Source organism: Plectropomus leopardus, chromosome 10, assembly GCF_008729295.1.
Source record: "Plectropomus leopardus isolate mb chromosome 10, YSFRI_Pleo_2.0, whole genome shotgun sequence".
Lineage (NCBI taxonomy): Eukaryota > Metazoa > Chordata > Actinopteri > Perciformes > Serranidae > Plectropomus > Plectropomus leopardus.
Window position 1 is genome coordinate 29,058,522 of NC_056472.1, and position 22,087 is coordinate 29,080,608.

Below are 22,087 nucleotides of genomic sequence, written 5' to 3' on the forward strand. Positions count from 1 at the left end.
TTTTCTTATTTTGCACAATAAATTCCATACATTGAAAAGCACTGTATTTTATGTCTACATCTGCTTTAAAGATGATGCATAATATGATGTTAATTCCACTACAGAAGAGACTTGATGTTCACTAAAATTAAGTGGGAAAAAGTGTATAACATTACTGTTTGTCAGTATATCAGATATTGGCAACAACAACAAAAAAATCAATTAGCATACATTTTTATTTTTTCCTGTATGTCATCTTCATGAAGATGAAGATTTTGTGAGCACTGCTTTACCTGGCCGAACACAGATTCATTGTGTGTCCGTATTTTGTTTGTGCGACTATATTTTATGATTAAACTACTAATTTAAAGTATAAATAATGCGGTAGCCCTTTTCTCTGTTGTTACTGTGGGTTTGTTGATGCACTTTTTGCTGTTGTGACGCTGTAAAGTCTTCTCCTGTAATCAAGTTAACTTTTATTTTGTAGGGCCCACATAAGTACGTTACATGTCTCAGTAAAAGTACATTGACACTTATTTTTTAACTTCATTATCAGCTGACTAATACGCGACAAACACTTCCGCTGTGTATTTTTAAGATCCTGTGAGAAGTCGCTGCATTTTTCTGAGAGCCAAACATGACCGACCGTTTAGAGAATAAATAAAATTACATCTGCAACAAAATGTGAGCATCACTATTTATTTTCTAAGAAGTAAAAGCTTTGTCGAGTCTCGTCGGTCTCACGAGCTCTATGAGCGCAGACAAAAGCAACAGAAAGAAAACAATCGAGCAAAAAATAAAGAAAACACAAGAGAAAAAGTAACTACATTTACTCGAGTACTCTAGGTCAGTGGAAATTTGAGGTACTAATATTGCACTTTTTACTTTCCTACTGCATTTATTAGTTACTTAAAAAAGGTTTTGCATATAAAACATACAGAGAAGTTTTAAAATGCTGCTTTCCTTATAATAATCAAAATCTGAATTTGATTAATTACCAATTAGGTTTTCATTTACCAGGAATTTACCTTGGTCAATAAAGAGATGGAGAAGTACAAAAGTAAAAACACCCTGTGTAGTGACAATAATTAATATAACTTAAAACGTCTACGTTAAATCGGTAGGTTATTTTAAGTAAATGCTGAAGTGCTGAAGGATAACTTGCGTTCACAAAAATATAAATTTCCTAATCTTACAGTCTGCATTAGAAAATGAGACCGTAGTGTTATGTTTACATGGAAAGTGAAATTAAAAAAAACATTTTGAAGGATTTCATACTATTTTCACAAATTTTATGAAACAAAAAATAAATTGCTTAATGGAGAAAATAATGCGCAAATCAATCCAGAATAAAATGATTATTAGTTCAAAATCAACTTTACCTCCACTAACTAAAACAGAAAAAGACTCTGCTTTCACATTAAGGCACGAGTGATATTAATATAATTGTATCACGTACAGGTATAATATATAATATCATAACTGTCAAATTGGACATTTTCTGCATTGAAAATTATTTTAAATACTTTAAGGGCATTCATACTTACAAACTTTTACCTAGGTAATATTGTTAAGTTATTACAGAGTATTTTTAGTGTGGTATTAGTATTTTTTCTTGAGTTCAAGTAATTTAATACTTCCTCCACTGTTTACATGGTGACCGCACTGTTTGTATCGATGTGTTGATGGATTGGTTTGGTCTGAGTCGACAGCGCTGGGAACAGTGAAGCTAGCAGCCGCATTTCAGAGGTAAGAGGAGAAACTAAACAAACATTAAACACTCAACGTTACATAAAGACACGATAACTTGATGTTAAACATATACAGACGTGAATCTGCATTAAATCAGATTCAGTAAGCTGCATTTAACCTGAAACTTCACCACGTGGGTTCAGGAACAAGCGCTGTGTCGTCGTTATATGTGCTCGATTTGTAATACAGCGTTGTCTGAGCGGGCGGGGTTTGCTATGTATTGAGCTGCCTTATGTTAAAAGCTTGAAACCCCGACCACGCGGGCAGTTTGTTGACGCAAAACAAACGCTCCTCTGGCTAAGTACAGCAATGTGCTTTAGCAAGCTAAACATGAACCAAAAGTAAGCATTTAGATGATTATTTAAAAGCAGAATATACAGATATTACCTAAAGAAACCGGTGATACAGCTGTGTTCATATCAAAGTCACACCACTTACGGTGAAAATAGCACGAAACACTAACCTCACTCTGACTCACATACACATTATAAGTCGCTGTAATATAAAGTTATGCATTATGATCAGCGATGGAAGAAGTATTAAGATTTTTTACCTCAACAAAAGTAGCAATACTACAGTGTAAAAATACTCTGCTACAAGTGGTGTACTGCAGTCATAATCAAAGTCCTCGAGCACGTACAAAAGCATCAAAAATATATTTGAAGTACCTCAAGTAAATGTACTTATAATGCACAATCACCTATTTAAGATTCATATGTATGCTGCAGCTGTTAAAGGTGTGTCCATTTTATTTGATTTTAATTTTTTAATTTGAGTATGTGTATATGTATATAATCTGCAGTAAGTAAATAAAGCTGTCAAAAATGAATGCAGTAAGTGGAGTTGAAGTATACTGTAGCATAAAATTAAAATGCTCTTGTCAAATACAAGTACCTCAAAATTATACTTAAGTACAACACTTGAGTAAATGTAGTAATCTGTAGTTCCTTTTGTTTGCATGCTGTGAGATGTTCTCAACATGTTGTTGTCTTATTACATTTTAACATCAAGATATGAGATTTCTAACGCTGGATGACACAAGTACATTACTGATTAGGTTTTTTTTAAATGTACAGTATAACACTAGACTAGGGATGCTAACAATTAGTCAATCAATTAATCGTTTGTTAAGAATGAATCAAACGTGACATTAATCGATAGAATATGTCATGCTGTCAAAGTTTATGCAAAATGTTAGTGTGTTTTAATTGAGGGAAAATCGCATTTAGTATTGTTTGAAATTAGCAAAGTTTTTATGTTTGTTTTTTTTAAACCATTAATCAATTGTTAGTTTTATCTATGATCAATAAGGAAAGTGCAGTTTAGTACCTGTGTGCACTTCTAGTCCGGAATATGTTTCATGGTTTGGTTCGGACGTCTTTGTTACGGTGGAGGAAAATGTAACTGCTGCAGTAGACAATACAAATTTAGACTATACGGATCCTCTGATTTTACGGTAACAGTTTCTCAGTGAACATGAAAACACACCCGTGCACAAAGATGAAGAAGTCATTTTTTCAATTTGGTGGTGAAGAATTTTACTGCTCCAGCTCCAGATAATAAAAACAAAGCTTTGAGATATTTTAGAAAATGTTTATTTTGTACGAAGACTAAATCCTGTTGACATATTATGGGGACAATACACGCTAAACAAAGCAGGATAAAATAACTATGAATCAGAATAAAGTACCTCAGATACGCACTGATTCCCATAGCAGCAGTTTAGGAATACTACTTTTTAAATAATTTTTTTGTAATGTGATCAATCAAAGTGTTTCTCGTGTTTTTGTGAATCAGGATTCAGCATCACCCGAGGCTGCCCGCCATGGGGTTGACCAAGCAGTACCTGCGCTATGTTGCCAGCGCAGTGTTTGGAGTAATCGGAAGCCAAAAAGCCAACATCGTATACGTGACCCTCAGAGGGGGAGAGAGGGGGCGCTACGTCGCAGTGGCTGCATGTGAACACGTGTTCATCTGGGACGTCCGAAAAGGAGAGAAGGTGAGGTTTTAGTTTTGGCGTTAGACAGTCGGGGACGGTTTCATGTCTCCTGAGAGTAAACGTTTTCCGGGTCAGTTTCCAGATTTCATCCATGGTCGTGTTTTTTCTGTCCAGGTCCTGATCCTGCAGGGCCAGAAACACGAGGTGACCTTCCTCTGCCCCTCACCTGATGGCATTCATATCGCCGTGGGTTACGAGGACGGAGCTGTGCGAATCTTCAGCCTGATGAACGGCGAGAGCAACGTCTCCTTCAACGGCCACAAGTCTGCTGTCAGCGTCATGCACTACGAAGCGCTCGGCGCTCGGCTCGTCACCGGTTCCAAGGTGAGTCCGGATGAGGAGACTCGATATGTAATCACACAAAGGTGAAGATAATCTGAGTTTCGGGCTTCGATTGCTCGCATAAATCCACACAAATCTTCTTTTTCATGCGTTTCCAGATTTGATCAAATAAATCTAATTCCAACGTGAGCTTTGTTTCCTGTTTGTTACAGCGTGTGTTGAGCGCGTTATTACCTTCTCCTCCCCCCGCAGGACACAGATGTGATCGTGTGGGACATCATCAATGAGTGCGGTCTGTACAGGCTGAGAGGACACAAAGACGTCATCACGCAGGCTTTATTCCTCAAAGACAAGAACCTCCTGGTGACGAGGTAACACACCTTTCACCCGGTGCCTGAGATGAGCAAACAAAACATTATTACAATACTGAAAATTCATTATTTGTTAAAAATCAAGGAAAGAGAAGAGTCAGTTATGTCCACTGTGTCCTCAGTGGTGAGGACAGACAGCAGTCAGGTCAGGGTTATTTATTTAAAAAGCAAACTACACAAAGATAAAGATTATTATCAGACTCGCTCATGAACCTTCAGGTGAGTTTGAGTCGTGCTTTTCATACAGTATGATATTATTTGTAATATGTATCATTTAAATGTTGTTTTGACTAACACAGATTTTTTTGTGTCTTTGTGTTCTGCACAGCTCCAAGGACAGTTTTGTGAAGTGGTGGGACCTGGACACGCAGCACTGTTTCAAGACCATGGTGGGCCATCGCAGTGAGGTGAGGGGCTTCATACTCTCCGACCATTTTTAAAAAACAAAGAGGTGTCCGGACCAAGCAACAACGTTTGGGACTGAAAAATGAAGCCAATTATTTAGTGCCAAAAACTGCAGTTCTTCTAATGGCCATTTGAGGCCGACTCCAAGAGCTACAGCGTCTGCGTCTATTATTTTAATACAATCCACTGCGGAGGAGAGAACATTTAAAGTATTTCACTGATATAAAGAAGGCCTTCATGTAAAATGCATCTGTCTCTTCAGTAAAAATACACAAATACTTTTGAAATTGGTGCTACATGAATAAAGAAAACAGAAAAAGGACACTTTTGCTCGAACATTTGAGGCGAGAAATGGTCAACTCGGTAACAGAATCTTTTTTATTTTCGATCAGCACTGCTGAGTTTTACTGTTTGATCTGTTTTTTCGGCGTCTTGTTTTTAATGTGCAGGAAGCAGTGTGGCGCCCGCTTCCTGTTGACAAACTTTCACCGTTACAGTTAAACATGGCTTTAAAATATGTTTCTGGAAACATTTTAAGGAGAGAAAGAAGCAGTGTGGTAACATAACCTTGATTTACATTTGATCAGCACTGCCTCGTTTTACCGTTTGATCGGATCTCAGTTCTGAGAGCGGTGGGTTCATCTCACTCTGCGCTCGTTGTGTCCATGGTGGCGCGGAATAAGAAAATACGAAAGAACAGCCTGTAGTTTGAGCAACAGCCCCAAAAGCCAGTGAACTCTGCCGAATGATGTGAATGATGTCTTTTGGCAGTGTTTCGCCGTGGGAGAGGAAGGATATCCAGGCACACACTGTTTTGATACAAAGCTGGTTGAAAACTGGCAAAGTGTCCTTCATAAAGTACACAGCGCAAGGACCAAGTCATCTGAATGAGAATGAACAGGAAGATTTTATCCAGCTGACATCATATAAACTTTGATTTATTAAGACAATTAAAGAAAACGGTTCAGGTTACTAAACACAGCGTTGTCTCACTTCTCACTCTCCTTGTTTGTTTTTATGCCTCTGGCTTTTCTAATGCAGAGTTAATGAATTATCTCTCCTGAGTTTCGTCTGAAAAGTTAATCTGATTGTTACAACAGCTGCTGACACGAGGAAACAGGATTGATTCAGCTGAGTGGAGGCTGATAATTAAATCACTGTGGCTGAATATTTACAGTCACTGTTGTCATGACGACCTCAGGCTTCATCTCACAGCTTTAGAAATAAAATCAGCTTGTAATTTGGTAAATGAGTGGCCTGTGAATGGTCAGAGTGCTACAGTGTGGCCAAATTGTTAAATTAAGACAGTAGTATGTAACATCAGCAGAATGTCCATTTTGAATGCGGTCCAGCCAAAAATAAGATGTTTTTGTTTGAAGTTTTTAACATGATATATTGCCATGCATATTCATGATTGTTTGTTTTAAGGTGTTGTATGTATCTTTAACACCTCTACAAAAAAACATCTGTTTCTTTGGTCTTTTCAGTGACAGCATCAGCCACTGATTAAAAATGTAATATTAAAATATATTGAATATTAAAAAATGTAATATTTTGTTCAACTTGACATTATCCTCCCTGGATGATTGAGAAAAATCTATGTGACTCTTTATTTCTGTGTGTGTGTGTGTGTGTGTGTGTGTGTTAGGTGTGGGGCATGGTGCTGCTGAACCAGCAGAACAGGCTGTTAACAGGCTCAGCAGACAGCGAGCTTCGAGCGTGGGACATCAACTACCTGCAGGAGGTGAGGAGGACGACAGCTGGACACTTTGTTCTCACTAAATGCAGCTTTCCTGCTCGCTGTAAATGAGTGACGCAGAGAAGAAGAAAAGAGATGAATGAGCAGAAACTGATGCTGCCTTACTTGTTGTAAAGGCTGTCTGTCCGTCTGTCTGTTCAGGAGAAGGCTGAGGGTGAGCCCAAGGTGAAGAAAGGAAAAACTCTGCTGGATGATGACGATGAAGACAACGAGGAAGGACTGGATGAAAGTCCTGGAGAGGTACGAGAGAAATCAAAGTTAAGACAACGGGAGCAAAACAGGAAGCAGCAAAGTCTGTTTCACCATAATTAAAGTGCACCTCCACAGTTTTAGCCTCACACTGTCATTATCTTTAAAAGTGAGGCTGTTTTACGTGAGAAAGTGTTTTTCTAGCGCAACATCTTGACTGTAAACTTCGTCCTCTATCTTTCCTCTTCCTCTCAGCGCATCCTGAGTTGTAAGAAAGCCGGCTCCATCCTGAGAGAAGCCCGAGACCGAGTCGTCTCTCTGACAGCAGACGCTAAAGCCAGAGTCATCGCCTGCCACGTGAGTGTTAAAGCGTACAGGTTTCCTCTGAAATATTGTAAAACGTTGGTGTTCCTTTAGGAATCTTGAAACATCTTAGGATTAATTTTCTGCCCAAACCAAACTTAAAACACGATGGATATGGGAATAAAATCATAACCACAGTCAAGCATAAATACAGCAAACCTACTCTGGCATTTCCGAACCCCTAACACAGAGCTCTGAGCCCGATTTCGTTTAAAAACTCAAAGGTTGTGTTTTAGTCTAGCTTTGCAGAAATGGAGACTTGTGAACATTATTAAAGACACAAACATTCGCTCCCTGATTGAGTCTCATCAGTCACGACATGTGAAGCCACAACATTTTATCTTTGGGATTGTATTCTTCTTGTGCGGATATTCCTGTCCCATTAATTTCAATTATTCCAGCAAAGAATGATGCTCCCAGTGCCGCTCTGATATGTCGCTGCAGTTGCTATCTAATTTTTTAGTAAACGAGGCCTGAGGTTTCCGGCACTGTCGGCTCTAACAGGCCGTCATCAGAGGCTGTTTTTAGCTGATTAACCACACTGATTGAGAGAGATGAAGGCAGTTTTGTGGCCCACAAAACCCAGTAAAGCCCAGTTAAGTACTAATGTCTTTTATTTAGTGCAGTTTCTACTTGTTTTTATTTCTTTCATTTTGTTTGTTCAAGCATGAGGCCACAGTGCAAATGAGAGGAAAATCTCTGCAGATCAGGCTGCAGATATTTGTCCTTTAATCAGTTTGTATTGTGACCACATGACAAAACTGTTTGTGATTCACAGTTGGATGAATTTTGTTTGTAGCCTCATTTGTTTTGTTTGTTTATTTTGGATCAGAAACATTGTTTATTGGAAAGTTATTTCCTTCATGACGGCTCAGGCAGAATAAATGTGTTTGTGTTCAGCTGGCTGTCAGCTGTGATTTTAGTGTTTAATTAACAAGAGGTAAAGTGTTGCTGTCAGCTCCGTTATTGTCTGTGTAAGATTTATTAAGTTAGCCTGATGTGTCAGAATCCTGAAGCTGGAAATACAAAGATTTTTACATTGCGGTTTAGTTGTATTTTATGCAATTAATGTACTTTGTGTTTATCAGAACTTGTGACTTTCAGATGCAATATTATTATTATTATTATTGTATACATTTTTTGGCTGCTAATTTCTTCAACCTACTTCCAGCTACAGAAACTATTCAAACAACAAAATGATCAGCTGTTTCAGGATAATAGTGCTGCAGTTAACTTTTTTTTCCTAACCGATACACTGTGTAAGATTTTAAGCTTTTGTAAATAAAGTTTTACAACTTATGTGAATGGGAGCAATGACATACTATCTACATACTACTACTCCCGATACATTAGAGTGTTCAGGCATTGTTTCATATTGCTGCATTTTCAGCAGTGCTTAAGAGATTCATTTCAGCTTTCACATGCATTTTCTTCAGTAAATGCAATTATCTTGTTATTATATTGATATTTGTGTTTTAGGCAATAAATATATATCTCTTTTCATTTTTTCCTCAGGGCAATGATTCAGTGCTGGAGCTTTTTACTGTGCTGTCAGAGGAGGAGGTGCAGAAGAAAATGACAAAAAAGCTGAAGAAAGCCAAAAAGAAGGCAGCAAAGTAAAGACAGTTGTTTCTGTTTGTTTCATGTAGAAGGTTTTCATGTTGCCCTTCCTGCTGCAGCTGCTGCTGCTACTTTCACTAGTATTTTTAAGTACTTTATACACCATTGCACCTACAACTTCTGATCCTGCTGCAGTGTAGTGTGTGTGTGTGTGTGTGTGTGTGTAGTAGTAGTTACTCACCTGTATGCTGAAGCTTGTGGTGTTGCTGCCCCCTGCTGTAGAGCTCAGGAAGACACAGGCGAGGAGGCAGAGGAGCCGGTGGTGGAGAGGACGCTGAAGGACGAGATCCTCAGACTGACCAACATCAAGGCCTCCTCCAAGATCAGGTCAGTGTGGAGCCAGAAAGAACAACAGCAGCTCAGTGCACGGATACTCAACTGTCTTTGCCTGGGCGACATTTTTTGCAAAATGACACGAGGCCAAGGGCCAGTTGCAGCAGTCCCATTCATGTTCCTTGGATTTTAGGACATTTCTAGGATCTTTAAGACATTTGTAGGACTTTAGGATGCTTCCAGGATTACGCAGAGTTTCTGGGATTTAAGGACATTTTTAGGATCTTAGGACATTAGGGGCTTAGCAAGCAACCTATTGGGGGTGGGGGATCCTCCACTGTCACTTTTTTATAAATAAGCTCTATTTTGATGCTGTTTTATGCACTCTAGCACCTCATATAAACTAAAAGTACAAAAACAATTGTCAGTGTGAATCACTTAACTTTTTTTGTGAATAGAAAATGGTTGGGGGGGCCACACCAGATTTGGCCCATAAAATGTGTGCCACTGCCTTAGAGGTTAGAGAGATGAGCTTGTGACCAGCGAGTGTATGCAGTACTCACATGTCTCCTCCGTCCTCGCTCAGGTGGGTCGACTGCCTGTCGTGTGCAGGTGGCGAGCTGAAGGTGGCGCTGCTGCTGCAGAACAACACTGTCGAGACCTACAGCCTGAAGACCTCAGACAAGATCCCAACAGCCAACAAGACTTCTCGCCTGACGCTCGGCGGCCACCGCACCGACGTCCGCACGCTGGCCTTCAGCTCGGACAACCTGGCCGTCCTCTCCGCCTCTGGGGACACAGTCAAAGTTTGGAACAGGTGAAATGTCTCACAGCTCTCTCATGAATGTGACAAAAACTGAGCGGTGGTCTGACAAGATGTCCTGTCCTGCAGGTCGACTCTGCAGGTGGTCCGCACGATGGCGTGTGAATACGCCCTCTGCTCCCTCTTCGTACCTGGAGACAGACAGATCATCCTGGGAACTAAGGTATTACCTTTTTAAGAACTGGCTGCTATTTAGAGGCCAGTTTTGTGTTTCATTTGGAAATTCTTCAGTGGGACGAGAGGACAGGGTTGATAGTTGAAAAACATTATGTGCTGTTTCTCCTGTCAGAGCGGGAAGCTGCAGATCTTTGAGTTGGCCTCAGGAAGCCTCCTGGAGACTGTGGATGCTCATAACGGAGCTCTGTGGTCCCTGTGCCTGGCCCCAGATCAGGTAAACACCTGCAGCGCTCTGTTTCTCTCTGTTTGCAGTCACACATGACTTAACCCTTTTGGTAATATCACTCTTGTCCTATCATGCCTTACATTATTCGGAAAATGAGCTGTTTTTTCTGTGCTTTCTCATTCGTTCTGTGCGTTTCATTCTGTAGAGGGGCATTGTCACAGGAAGTGCAGATAAGACAGTGAAGTTCTGGGAGTTTGAGCTGATGAAGGACAAAGAGACTGGACAGAAGTAAGACACCAGTTCATTCAGTGCTGAAATAATCAGTGCGGTTCATTTGGGATGATCTCCTGTTTCCTTGCACCTCAAATAAAGTAATCATTAAGACTTATCATGATACAAGGCCCTATGAAAATGATTTTGACCTACAGCCTTGCCTGATCCACTCCACTCTGCTGTGTGTGTGTGTCATCTCCCCTTTAAAAGTCAGGTGCACCTCCACCTTGTACCTTGCTATTCACATGGTAGCTTCTGCAAATTGGAGAAGCAAGCAGTTTTTTTTCTTGATAGTAATGCAGTAAGATCAGAAATGTCACTGCAGCAATAATTGTTTAAAGCAGTAAAACTAAAAACTGTAGTTATAGACTGGAAAGGAAACAGAACTAAACTTTTTTATTCTGAAATAATCAATGAAGTTACACTGCTCCTCATGTGTAAATGCACACACAACAATTTCTATGTGATACAGGAGGCTGACAGTGAAGCACACTCGCACTCTGCAGCTGGAGGAAGACGTTTTGTGCGTGAAATTTTCTCCTGACCACAGACTGCTGGCTGTCTCTCTGTTAGACTGCACCGTCAAGGTCTTCTACACAGACACACTCAAGGTACATAAAAACACATCACTAGAACCACCTGTATTAAATATAATAATGATGGCATGTTCAATGTGTTAATGTCGTCTTATAATCTGATTTCTCCCTCTCGCTGCTTCAGTTCTTCTTGTCTCTGTATGGACACAAGCTGCCTGTACTTTGTCTGGACATCTCACATGTGAGTACTCTCAAGCTGCTGCATTTTGACCCTCATTCTTGCCTCCCACACGCTGACGTTGTGTTCCTGTTGACCAGGATAACACGCTCATCGCCACCGGCTCCGCTGACAGAAACGTGAAGATCTGGGGTTTGGACTTCGGCGACTGTCACCGCTCGATGTTTGCTCATGACGACAGGTAACGCCCAACAACATGGACTCAAACCAAACATGTGTTCACTGGAACAAAACCTGTTTTTACTTGATCAAGTGTGTGGTGATGAAATCATTTTTGAGGCTGTTGAGTTTCCAGCTGTGACTTCATGTGTTGTGGTCAGAGACTCTGATCTGAGTCCTGTTAACTGGGACTGCCCTGTGACTTCACACCAGCTGCTCCTTCATCTCACCGCTCATCTGTTCGCTCAGGGATCATCTCACTTTTTGTCTTTGGTGCTTTTTCTTCTTCTCTTCTCATTTAATGTACGAATCTGTGTTCACTTAGCTGTGCAAAAGAGGATTCTGCATTCACACCATTGTAATCCAAGTGGCAATGGTAAAAGTCCCCAGATGGTCACAGGAGTTTGATGGTGAATTTTCAAAATAATAGACCCCAGCCTTTAAAAGGAGTTTACGGGGGCCCTGGACAATGTTTGATTTTCCAAATAAAAGCCCTGAGATTCAATCAGGAACTTACAGGAGGGCCCAGAATAAGCAACATTTTGTAGTTTGATCAAATTAAAAGTGGTTTTAAATTTTTAATAGCAGCAGTGAATGAAGTAACCTTAAATCTTCAATCTACTCCACTTTTATGTGCATTTAACTTTTAAACTGACTAAAGAGTTTTCATACTTCTTCCATAAATGTTTTGTTTCAGCTACTTTTTATTGATACTTTCAGCTACAGAAACCATTCAAATGTCAAAATGTTATCTCCTTTAAGGACAAATATGCATGTATTCAACTTTTTTCTACTTTTTTATGCTGTACAAAGAAATGTTTTTTTCTTCAGGTTTTTCAACACTGCAATGCATTTTCACTCTAAGATTCCAGTATTTTCAGCACTGCTTTGCAATTTCAGCTGTCAGTATTCAAAGATGTTTTGTACAGGAAATGCATTTTCTAGTTTTCTTTAAACTTTCAGTTTCTTTCTCTCTTTTATTCTTAATTATTTTCTCTCTTTTACTGTCTTATGGTTATTTCCTGATTTTCTCTGCTTTTTTTCTCCTGCCTGCTGAGTAACTTTCTTTTGTCTTTTTGCCACACGTCCACACATTCTATCTTTGTATTTGATTTCTAATATATCTTTTCACTTGGCTGACTCTGTCTTTGCTCAATCTGTTTCTCCTCCACAGCATCATGTTCCTGCAGTTTGTCCCCAAGACTCATCTGTTCTTCACAGCAGGAAAGGACAAGAAGATTAAACAGTGGGACGCCGACAAGTTTGAGCACATCCAGACGCTAGAGGTGACGCTGTGCTGCATATTCTTCATATTTGGGGTCCAATGGCTTAGATCAAGGAGCCTCTGGCAGGCTTACTTTACATCTCTAATGCTGACCACATCCTGTTTTTCAGCTGTAAACCAGATTTGACAAACTGAGAGTCAGAAAGTAAATTATGTGCATTTGCTGACAAAGCAGCAAATGACTTTAAGATTTTAGGTGGTTGCTGGTGTGTGACCTTGATTGTCTAGAGGTTACTTGGTAGTTTATAAGTAATACGTTTTTCTTTCTGCCCAGTCGTGATTTCGCACACCATTCATTTATCCACAGAAACAAAGACTAAAATCTCCAGGCTGACATTTGGCTTTTCTCTTTACCTCACAGGGTCATCATCGAGAGGTTTGGTGTCTGGCCATCAGCCCAAACGGCGACCACATCGTGTCGTCATCCCACGACAAATCTCTGCGTCTGTGGGAGAGGACCAGGGAGCCCATCATCCTGGAGGAGGAACGAGAGATGGTGAGGAGGACGAGGTGGACACCAGACAAATTTGACAATGACTCAAACACATAAACACACATTTTCTTTGTGTCTCTAAATGACCGTGTTTTCTTCTTCTTTTCTTTCTTACAGGAGCGAGAAGCAGAGTTTGAGGAGAGCTTGGCCAAAGGAGATGCTCCTGTGGTGAGCGCTAAGTCTTCAACCTTTCTTTTAACCAAACATTACCTATGTCTGAATGATGTAACGTCACATTGGAGAATTTCAAGCAAGCCATGGTTGAGATTTTGGTGGTGCCGACGCAGACTTCAGTCTCTGTAACATGAGCCACAATCTAGTGGTAATATGCAGAGCATGCATAGTGGATCATAAAATGTTTAGCAACATTTTTTGCATAAGGGGCATAACTGTCGCCGTGCATTATGGGTTCTCTTTGTCTCTGTAGTGCTCATTGTGTATATTTCACAAGTGTGAAAGGTGAATAACAGCTAAAATTCACTTTGCTGACATACAGAGATGCATTTGCTTGAATTGAACACTAGGGGCCTAATGTGTATACTGTGCAGAAACACACAGACACAACACTGTGTGGAAATGAAGCTTAACAGCGGATGAAGAATAAACCCCCAATGCATGTTTGTACGTTTTATACAGAAAACGTACAAACATAACAAAACCTTAAACAGGCTGTATGAGAGATGGCCTGTAGGAAAGAAAGAGCCCGTTGCTCTAGTGACCACTGAAAAGCACATGAACTTTCTAGAAACAAACACTATGTGTTCTGTGCACATCTTCCCCTTCTACTAAAACAGCCGTCACGCAGCCTGAGAGATAACAGTGGCTTTGTTGGTCTGTACATAATCAAGTATAATGTTATATTAAACACATTGTCATACTGCTTATTACAAATACTACACAAGTTAGATTTAGCACTTTGATGCCATCAACACATGTTGTAACCTACTTTTTAATTTGCCGCATGTCGTAAAGACAAATGCGGGTTTGCATAAAATCTAACTTGTTGAAGTTTGTACACCTGATCAGACCAGCAAAACCAGAAACGAAATCAATGAATAATCAGTTCTGCTCTGTTTAAGATGGATGTAAATGCTGAATTAACTTGTTTTATCTGCAGGTACCTGGAGAGACTGAAGGAGAGGCTGCACCAGCTGGCAAGAAAACTGTCGAGACAGTTAAAGCTGTGAGTGGACTCAGCACTTCTTTTTGGATGTGAAAAGTAGATAATTTAAAGTTTTGATTGATGACACTGACATTAATACTCTTCTGTGATTCGTTAAAGCAAGTGTCATATTTATCTGTGCCTAAAGCACGCAAAAACTGGATTATCAGAAAATGTAGTCACTTCTTCATAGACTGAAAGCGATGAATAAGCACTTTTTTAATGTTCTTCGTTGATGTTCTTGATTGCTTTCTGCAGGCGGAGCGAATCATGGAGGCTCTGGAGCTTTACAAAGAGGAAAACAGGAAGATGGAGGAGTATAAATACGCCTGTCAGACAGCAGGCAACGAGGTAGATGGAAGATAGGAAACTTTTTTATGGCACTTTCTGCCTAATAGTAATGTTAGTATTCTGATATATAAAATAAATCTGTTAAACAGCTGATGTTGTTTTGCAGCTTCCACCACCAAAACCCAACCCCATCCTCATGGCCTTTGGAAACATTTCAGTAAGTAGAACAATGATGAAAAATAAAAGTCTATTAACCAACATCGCCTCCAGTAACTGAACACTTATTTCAGGTCTTTGTCTGCTGTAGGTAACTGAGTCTGCTTTTGTTTCCCTTTCAGCCATCTCGTTATGTTTTAGACGTCATAAAGAAGGTCAGATCGAGGTGAGACGCGAACCCGTGACATGTAACTCTGACTTTACCCATAAAGCTGATCACCATCTGCAGTGCTCGTGCATATAAACACAACCGGTGTGTTTTTGTGATCCCCAGCGAGCTGGAGGTTTCTCTGCTGGTGTTACCGTTCCCGTACATCCCCGAGCTGCTGAAGCTCTTCAACAGCTACATCCAGCAGGGCCTGGAGGTGGAGCTGGTCTGCCGCTGCCTCTTCTTCCTCCTCAAGTGAGTGTAGACTTCTGTGGGTGTAAAAGAAAAAAAAGTTCTGTGTTTTTTTGTTGGATGAAATATTTTGACAGTTACAGAAGTGAGTCGAGGGTTCAGCTTGGGATCAACATGAGCTGGGAAAATCTTTTTTTTTTACTACAGTGTGCAAAATATGTAAATTAAAACAAATAAAAGATTTACCATGTATTTTGGAGCCATTTTTCATGCATTTGCACAAAATGTTAACTGAAGTTAATATGTGAATGTAAGGACAGATAACTGTGTGTGTGCGGGTGTGAGAAGTGAGTGATGTTCACAGTTTATTTTATTATTTTATTTTCAGAACATACTCCATGGTTGAAAAACTAAAGAAATAAACATCTTTATTTATCTTTTCACAGTGTGGATTATCTTTTTACAATTTGAAACAATCAAACAATTCTTCCACACTAAAATCTTTCAGGAATAATTAAATAGTTTATTTCGAGAAATTTGATGGTGTTCCTTCCTTTTTCTTTTAACCCTTTGAAACCAGAGTATGTTGGCTTGATTTCTTTCAAAAACATGGGAAGAAGGTTTAAAAATGGTTTAAAAATGAACTCAACGAAAAGAGTAAATAATATTAAAGTATAATATTTTTTTAAAGCTTAATTTTCACAAGCATATTTTGTGCGCAGAACGATATGAGTGTGTGTGATATTAAATTTGTTGTCTGTTTCTTTCAAGGATCCATTTTGGTCAGATCTCCAGCAACCAGATGCTGCTGTCTGTCATCGACGAGCTGCGGACAAACACTGTCTCAAAAGTGCGAGAAATCAGAGTAAGTGACGCCTGGAGAGGAAAGTTCTGTCTCACAGAAAAGCTGTCGGTCATCTCCAGCGACAGAGATTCTTGTTTTCATCACCATTTCTTCTTTTTTGGCATCTCAGGACGTGATGGGCTTCAACAGCGCGGCGCTCCAGTTCCTCCAGCGGGAGATCGAGAGCAAAGAGGACGTGATGTTCTTTGCCGACGCCACGGGTCAACTGGCGGAGAAGAAGAAGAAGAGGAGGAAGAGGGAGCGAGCCATCCTAACTATCGCTTGAATCAGAACGGACATTTTTCACTGTTGTTGTGTATAAACACTGACTCCTCGCTCGGGGGGGGGGCAGAGAGTTTTTGTATGTTATGAAATCCTGATAGGATGTAACTGTTATTCAGGAGCACGCTTCATTTCCCAAATAAACTGTCCGACTTTTTCTCACAGTACTTGAGGTTTTATAGGGGGGTTTTCAAAACAAATAAATCCTCCAGTGCAGAGAGAAATGCAGTGTGTCTACACAGCAGTTCCCTCTGCAGCTTTAGGTTTCTATAAAATACATTTATACACAGTGACGCCTTAAATAGATACATGCGCTCCCTCCATGATCACCACACAGATGACAGGTATGATTTAAGCTGCTTTCTGACCTACAAGCCTACAGGGAGCGATTCAGGCCCAGAGCCAAACCATGCGAAACACGGTTTGGACATGGCAGGGGTTTCTGTCTACCTGAGCTCCGGACCACCTGGGTGTGACCACGCTGCCCCAAAAACCTCCCCTCGCTGCAGCCGTTCACCACTAAAATCATGGAGATGTAGCTCGACTTTACAGCCCTGTAACCTGGGAGAATTTATAGTCCCAAGGCCGGTTCAGTGTGGTAAACATATTTCATAGCGGGGGAGAAAATCTTGCCTCTCAGTTTTCATCTCTGCGTCTCGCTCACATGTGAATGGCGTGTTTTCCTCCTCTAATCCTGCGACCTTTAGAGGAGTTTCACACCCACATCAGACACTTCATTTTCCACAAGTGTGTTTATTTCCTGACCGTGGGGCGCTGTGGAATAATGAAATGAACCCTTTAAAACACCTCACGTTCACTGTTCATGTTTTAATCTCACGGCGGACAGAAAACAAATTAACTCTGTATTTACAGGGTTGTTAAAAAAAAATGGGGGGGGCAGCAGCTCTTTATGGGGCTGGATTTGGTCTCGAGGCTGTAAATGTCACACCTACCAAAATTAAAAATTCTTCAGCAAAATCCCAGACCGCGCTCTGACACACTCGCACGGCACTTACAGCGTATTAGCACCCAACAGCAGTTTGGAATAATCATCACAAACTGGTGAAAGAGGAAAAATGCAACGTGAAGGCCTCATATCTGACTCTGTGTGCCAAACATGTAAGTGATTATGTGACATTTCGCTGAACTTAAAGTGAGGTTACAGCACGAGATACGAACGCCTCGTGCCAAATCTTGATATGAAATCCCACAGCAATATTTTCAGGGTGTGTTGTGGTTTTAAACAGAACTTCACGCAGCGTAAATGAAACGTTGACAACGTTTCTCTCACTTCACTCAGCAGTCCGGACTTTATTGTTCATCTGAGCTTTTTTTCTCGGTCACCAGTGTAACCAACAGGCGAGTTATTGCATTTTCAGCCTTGTGCTCTCTATTGTTTGGCCACAAAGTCAGTATACAGCAAGTGTTTAAGTCACATCAGACTTTAGCTCTGTTATGGAGATATTCCAGTCGTGTAGTAAAACAGCCTCAAATAACTTAGACATTGTTTTGATTTAAATTACTTCATATTTGAAATATTACAAAAACAGTTTAATCAAAGGTTTTTGGTATTACATCATGTATAAGGGTATACAGGGTTCCTGCTGATCCTTAAAAAGTCTAAAAAGGCACTGAATTCATTCATCTCAAAATAAAGCCCTAACTGGTATGAAATCGAGTTACATTTCTGAATAATCGCAAAATAATTGGTAACATCTTTTTTCTTGTTAAATAATTTAATAAATTCCTCCTCTAAAACTCGTCATGATGGGAATCGAAGCAGTGGAATCTCACACGCAGATTGAGAAACACAAATTTTACCAGAAAACTGACCTATACCTTTGTGAAAATATAATATGTTAGTTGATTTCCATGTGTTCCACTATAAAAAGGTTTTTGCAGGTTTTTTTGAAATAGATAATCTATCTTTTTCACTGGACAAAAAATGTAGCAATTTGGGAAAAAAAATCAAACTGTCCTTCTTCAATTTTGTTTATTGGTCTTAAACTTAATTCCAAGTGGCATTAAATCTATCTTGTCTTAAGCTGCAAGAACCCTGCAATACCAAACTGTAAAAAATATTATTTTATATTTATAGATTTAGATTAATATTATGAAAAAAATGCTAGGTAAAACTATAGGGAAAAAAGTTTGGGAAAAAACTATATTTGTAATTATCATAACTACATATTTAAAATTTCGTTATAAAATATTCTCATGTTCAAGCACTTTTTTATCATATCTTTGTTGTTTTTTGTGTTTGTTTATTTTTTTAACTACATTTTAGGGGTAAATTTTTTGGGTCATTTCTTCTTTTGTTGCTCATTGCCTTTTTTCTATTTTTTTTAAAGATATCAAGCAAATTTGCTCAAGTTTCAAAGGGTTAAACGATAACCAGGTCAGGGTTTTGAGCAGTCTGTCTTTGAGTCACTAGATGGCAGTGTTGCCTTTCATTAAACAGCCTTCAGACTTTCCCTCTTTGGTATCGGAGCTCTTGTCCTCCTTCATGTTCGGAGTTTACTCGCCTCCTGCCACCTGCTGCAGCGCTCAGCCTGTAATGGTCGAGGGTCAGGCAGCGCTGGCTGCTGGCCACAAGTCAAAGATACTGAGGGTCAGAGGTCATCATCTCTGCATTGAGACACACACACACACACACACATACACACACACACACACACACACACACACACACACACACACACACACACACGGCTTTACCAGCAACTTCAGTGCTGATCAGCATTTGGCCACATTTTCCTACAGCCGCTGTGTGTGTTAGTCAGAGGAGCCCCCTGATTTTTACTTGGATTCTCTGTCATTGACAAATAAGTTTGAGTTTTGTGTAGTTGGTGCTCTCTGCTTATGAGAATGATCCACTTCTTTCCTGTTTATTCCAAATAAGCAAAGCTCAACACTTCCTGTGTGACAGGTGTTTTTTTCAGCGAGCGTGCAGTGCCTTTATCAGACAGTCTAATGTGTTATTTAACAGCCCGTATTTGCATTACATTTTGACGGACAGCAGATAGTGTTACTCTGTGGTCGACACTGCTATAGTCTGTCATCATATGGTCTGCATGACATTATATACTGCGGGATATGACCGGCTCGTAGCTGCTGACTTGATTTGGTGGCCGGTGAATGTGATACGAGCTATAAATGTGTATGACCCGTACTTGAGATGGATGTTGTTGGCAGTGATGGGCCTCCTGTTACAGCAGCACTACTCCTCCGCTGAACTGTTTGCACTCAAACTCTTAAACAGTCTGACTCAATTCAAGTGACACAAACTTACAGATATGTGTCCATTATATATAAATAAATGTAATTTAATTCATTAATACTTTTTTTATGGCACATCCAATTCTTTGTTTTCAAGTTATCACTACATTTCGGGTATACTATGTTAGAATAAAGTGTAAATGAATTTAAAAAAAAATTACATTAGTAAAAAATTTACTGTAGCAAAAGAGTAAGTGATGTTAGTTGTTACCTTTAAAAAAGAGGAAAGAATAAATAAGATTACTGGTTTGTTTCAAAAGGAGAAGCTTGCTGTTCATTCTAAATACAATACGCACAAGAGCACCAAATATGTATCAATCCGCAGATGAAAATAGTCCCCAACAAAAGCACTGTTTTAGGAAGTTCTGTTTAAAGGAAATTAAATAATACTTTTGTGATCTTTAAAAATAAGGTACAAATGAGAGCCAGAGGAGTGAGAGGAGTTAGAGCAGTGGCTCCCAATCGGTGGATCACAGTCCAAAAGAGGGTTGCGGGTCCATGCTGAATGGACTGCAAGTGCCTCTGGAATATGTCAAATTTGTGAAAAAGAAAAGAAAAAACACTGTTATTTTAAAGTAGTATAAGTTTCCAGCACATGGTTTTTATTTTGAAGTGTTGTTTTCCTGCTGTAGAGTGAGAGTTTTTTCCCCCAGTACAGGGATTATTTTACTGCCCTGTTCTTGGTATTATTTTGCCTAATAACATGCTGCGTCTTTGCAGCGTTTTTGTCACTGCATGATCTTGAAGCAATTATGTGAATGCTTTTAGTTGCAGTGCTCCTTATTCACTAAGTTTTAAGTAATTGTATTTTAATCTTGCAATATGTTTTATATTATCATGTTCTAAACCCACGTGTTATATGCATTTGTAAAATATGACTGAATATGTAGTAATTTATCTTATGTGTGGACCTTGAACGAGTGACTGAGGAGAAATCTGGACCCTGTGGCTGCACCAGTCGGGAACCAGAAAGTATTTAGAGACAGACTATCACATTGTTTGTTTTGCTTTTTCATCATAGTATTTGTTGATAACAAGAAACATTTGGAAATATCATCACTCTTATCCTTTAGATGATGAGCTTTAGAGGGGCTCTGTGCAGATTTCAGGGTGCATGTATTGTTCACACATGGTTCTCAACATGAAGGAGGCTGAGCTGGTGGCCAGCAGCTAACAGTGCTAACTCCATAAACAGCGCTAAACAACAGCAACAGTGCTGGTAGAGCTAACGGTGTTTACCAGGGAGGACAGATGCTACACATCCACAGCAACACTGTCACAATATCAGCAGTAACTGATGTATAAGTGCAGTGAAAAGCAGCAGCCATGAGCCCTGACATGAAGCCGGACCACAACAACCCACAAGAAAGCTCGGATTACAACACACACAGCGGTAGCATGACTTCATTCTCTGCTCAGGACGCCATTACTTCACTATATCTTCACATGGCAAATAGTGGTTTGCTGCTATAGGACGGCACACAAGTAAAAGGAACTGCACCAGAGTTAGCTAACAGCTGATTTGCATCTCCTGTCACTGGGCAGGTAAATAAAAAAATCTGTGTGCCTCCTACGTCACTGAAAGCTACCATAACATGCTAGCTCAAGTTATAAATATTAGTTTTAAATTTTCAGGGAATATTTTCTTGCCATTAATGCAAATTAAATTTCTTACTCTGCTTAGAAATCTGTTGGTATTTTGCTGTTGCTGTGTGAAAATGATGTGATTTAATCTTCATATTTTCACTTTATCTCAAGTAATACTTCATATGTGGCAGTAAAAACAAATATTTTCTATTAAAATATAAACCAGCCAACTGGCCCATCAAAATAGCTTTGAGTATCCAGGAATCTGTCCCAGTAGCACATTTTGCTTCGTCTGTCTGTGATGACCTCAGCACGGTTGAAACGGCGTCAAGTCAGACAGCAGAACAGCTTCCCCCGACAGGCAGGCCGTCCATCAGCCTGCCAGGCCACCAGTCATCCCAGCGACGGGCCGTGTGTTAAATCTGTGTCCAGCACTCATGAATGAGCCCATACCTGCGCTGAGATATGAGGTGGCGGGTCGTTCTGATGGGACGCAGTCGTAATGTGGCTGCAGCAGCAGCAGCGGAGCGGGAGGGATGGGCGGCGGCTGCTGGGCGTCCAGGCAGGCCGCTGAGTGATGAGGTGATGGTGCATGCAGAGGCGGCCAACAGAACTGACTGGCCACTAACTGAACTGCATAGCTGCTCACATACGGCCATGAATGTTTCCTTTCTCTGCGTTCTCTCTGCTTTTTTCCAGCCCTCAGCTGTCCTCAGACTTTTCACACTTCATTCCTTAATGTTAGTTTGTGTGATCGTTCCACTATTGCAACAAATTTCCTTCATACTCAGGTAGCTTCAAATCAATGCAGATGTATAATAAAAATGGTTAACATCTAAGGGAAGAACTGCCTCAAAATTTGCAGATACTAAAGGGAGAGTTCAGACCTTTTGAAATGGGCTTGTATGAGGTACTTATCTTTAAACTCTAGCTGCTTTTACACA

General features: G+C 40.1%; 1 protein-coding gene across 2 annotated transcripts; it reads left to right on the forward strand.

The window, feature by feature from the left end:
* Positions 1-602: 602 nt before the first annotated feature.
* wdr3 (WD repeat domain 3) lies at positions 603-16,441 on the forward strand. Of its 2 annotated transcripts, XM_042494476.1 has the most exons (28): positions 603-663; positions 1,692-1,728; positions 3,529-3,730; positions 3,845-4,054; positions 4,265-4,383; positions 4,712-4,790; positions 6,437-6,532; positions 6,689-6,787; positions 6,992-7,093; positions 8,615-8,715; positions 8,942-9,046; positions 9,579-9,809; positions 9,885-9,978; positions 10,105-10,206; positions 10,364-10,446; positions 10,904-11,042; positions 11,152-11,208; positions 11,286-11,386; positions 12,539-12,650; positions 13,011-13,145; positions 13,260-13,310; positions 14,260-14,325; positions 14,563-14,655; positions 14,762-14,812; positions 14,934-14,977; positions 15,086-15,214; positions 15,923-16,016; positions 16,126-16,441. In XM_042494476.1, exons 3-28 carry the CDS (start codon positions 3,557-3,559, stop codon positions 16,279-16,281), a joined length of 2,823 nt encoding a protein of 940 aa, XP_042350410.1. In that variant the 5' UTR covers positions 603-663; positions 1,692-1,728; positions 3,529-3,556; the 3' UTR covers positions 16,282-16,441. The 2 variants fall into 2 exon arrangements, with proteins under 2 accessions (XP_042350410.1, XP_042350409.1); XM_042494475.1 differs by lacking the exon at positions 603-663 and having other exon boundaries at positions 1,663-1,728.
* Positions 16,442-22,087: the final 5,646 nt, after the last annotated feature.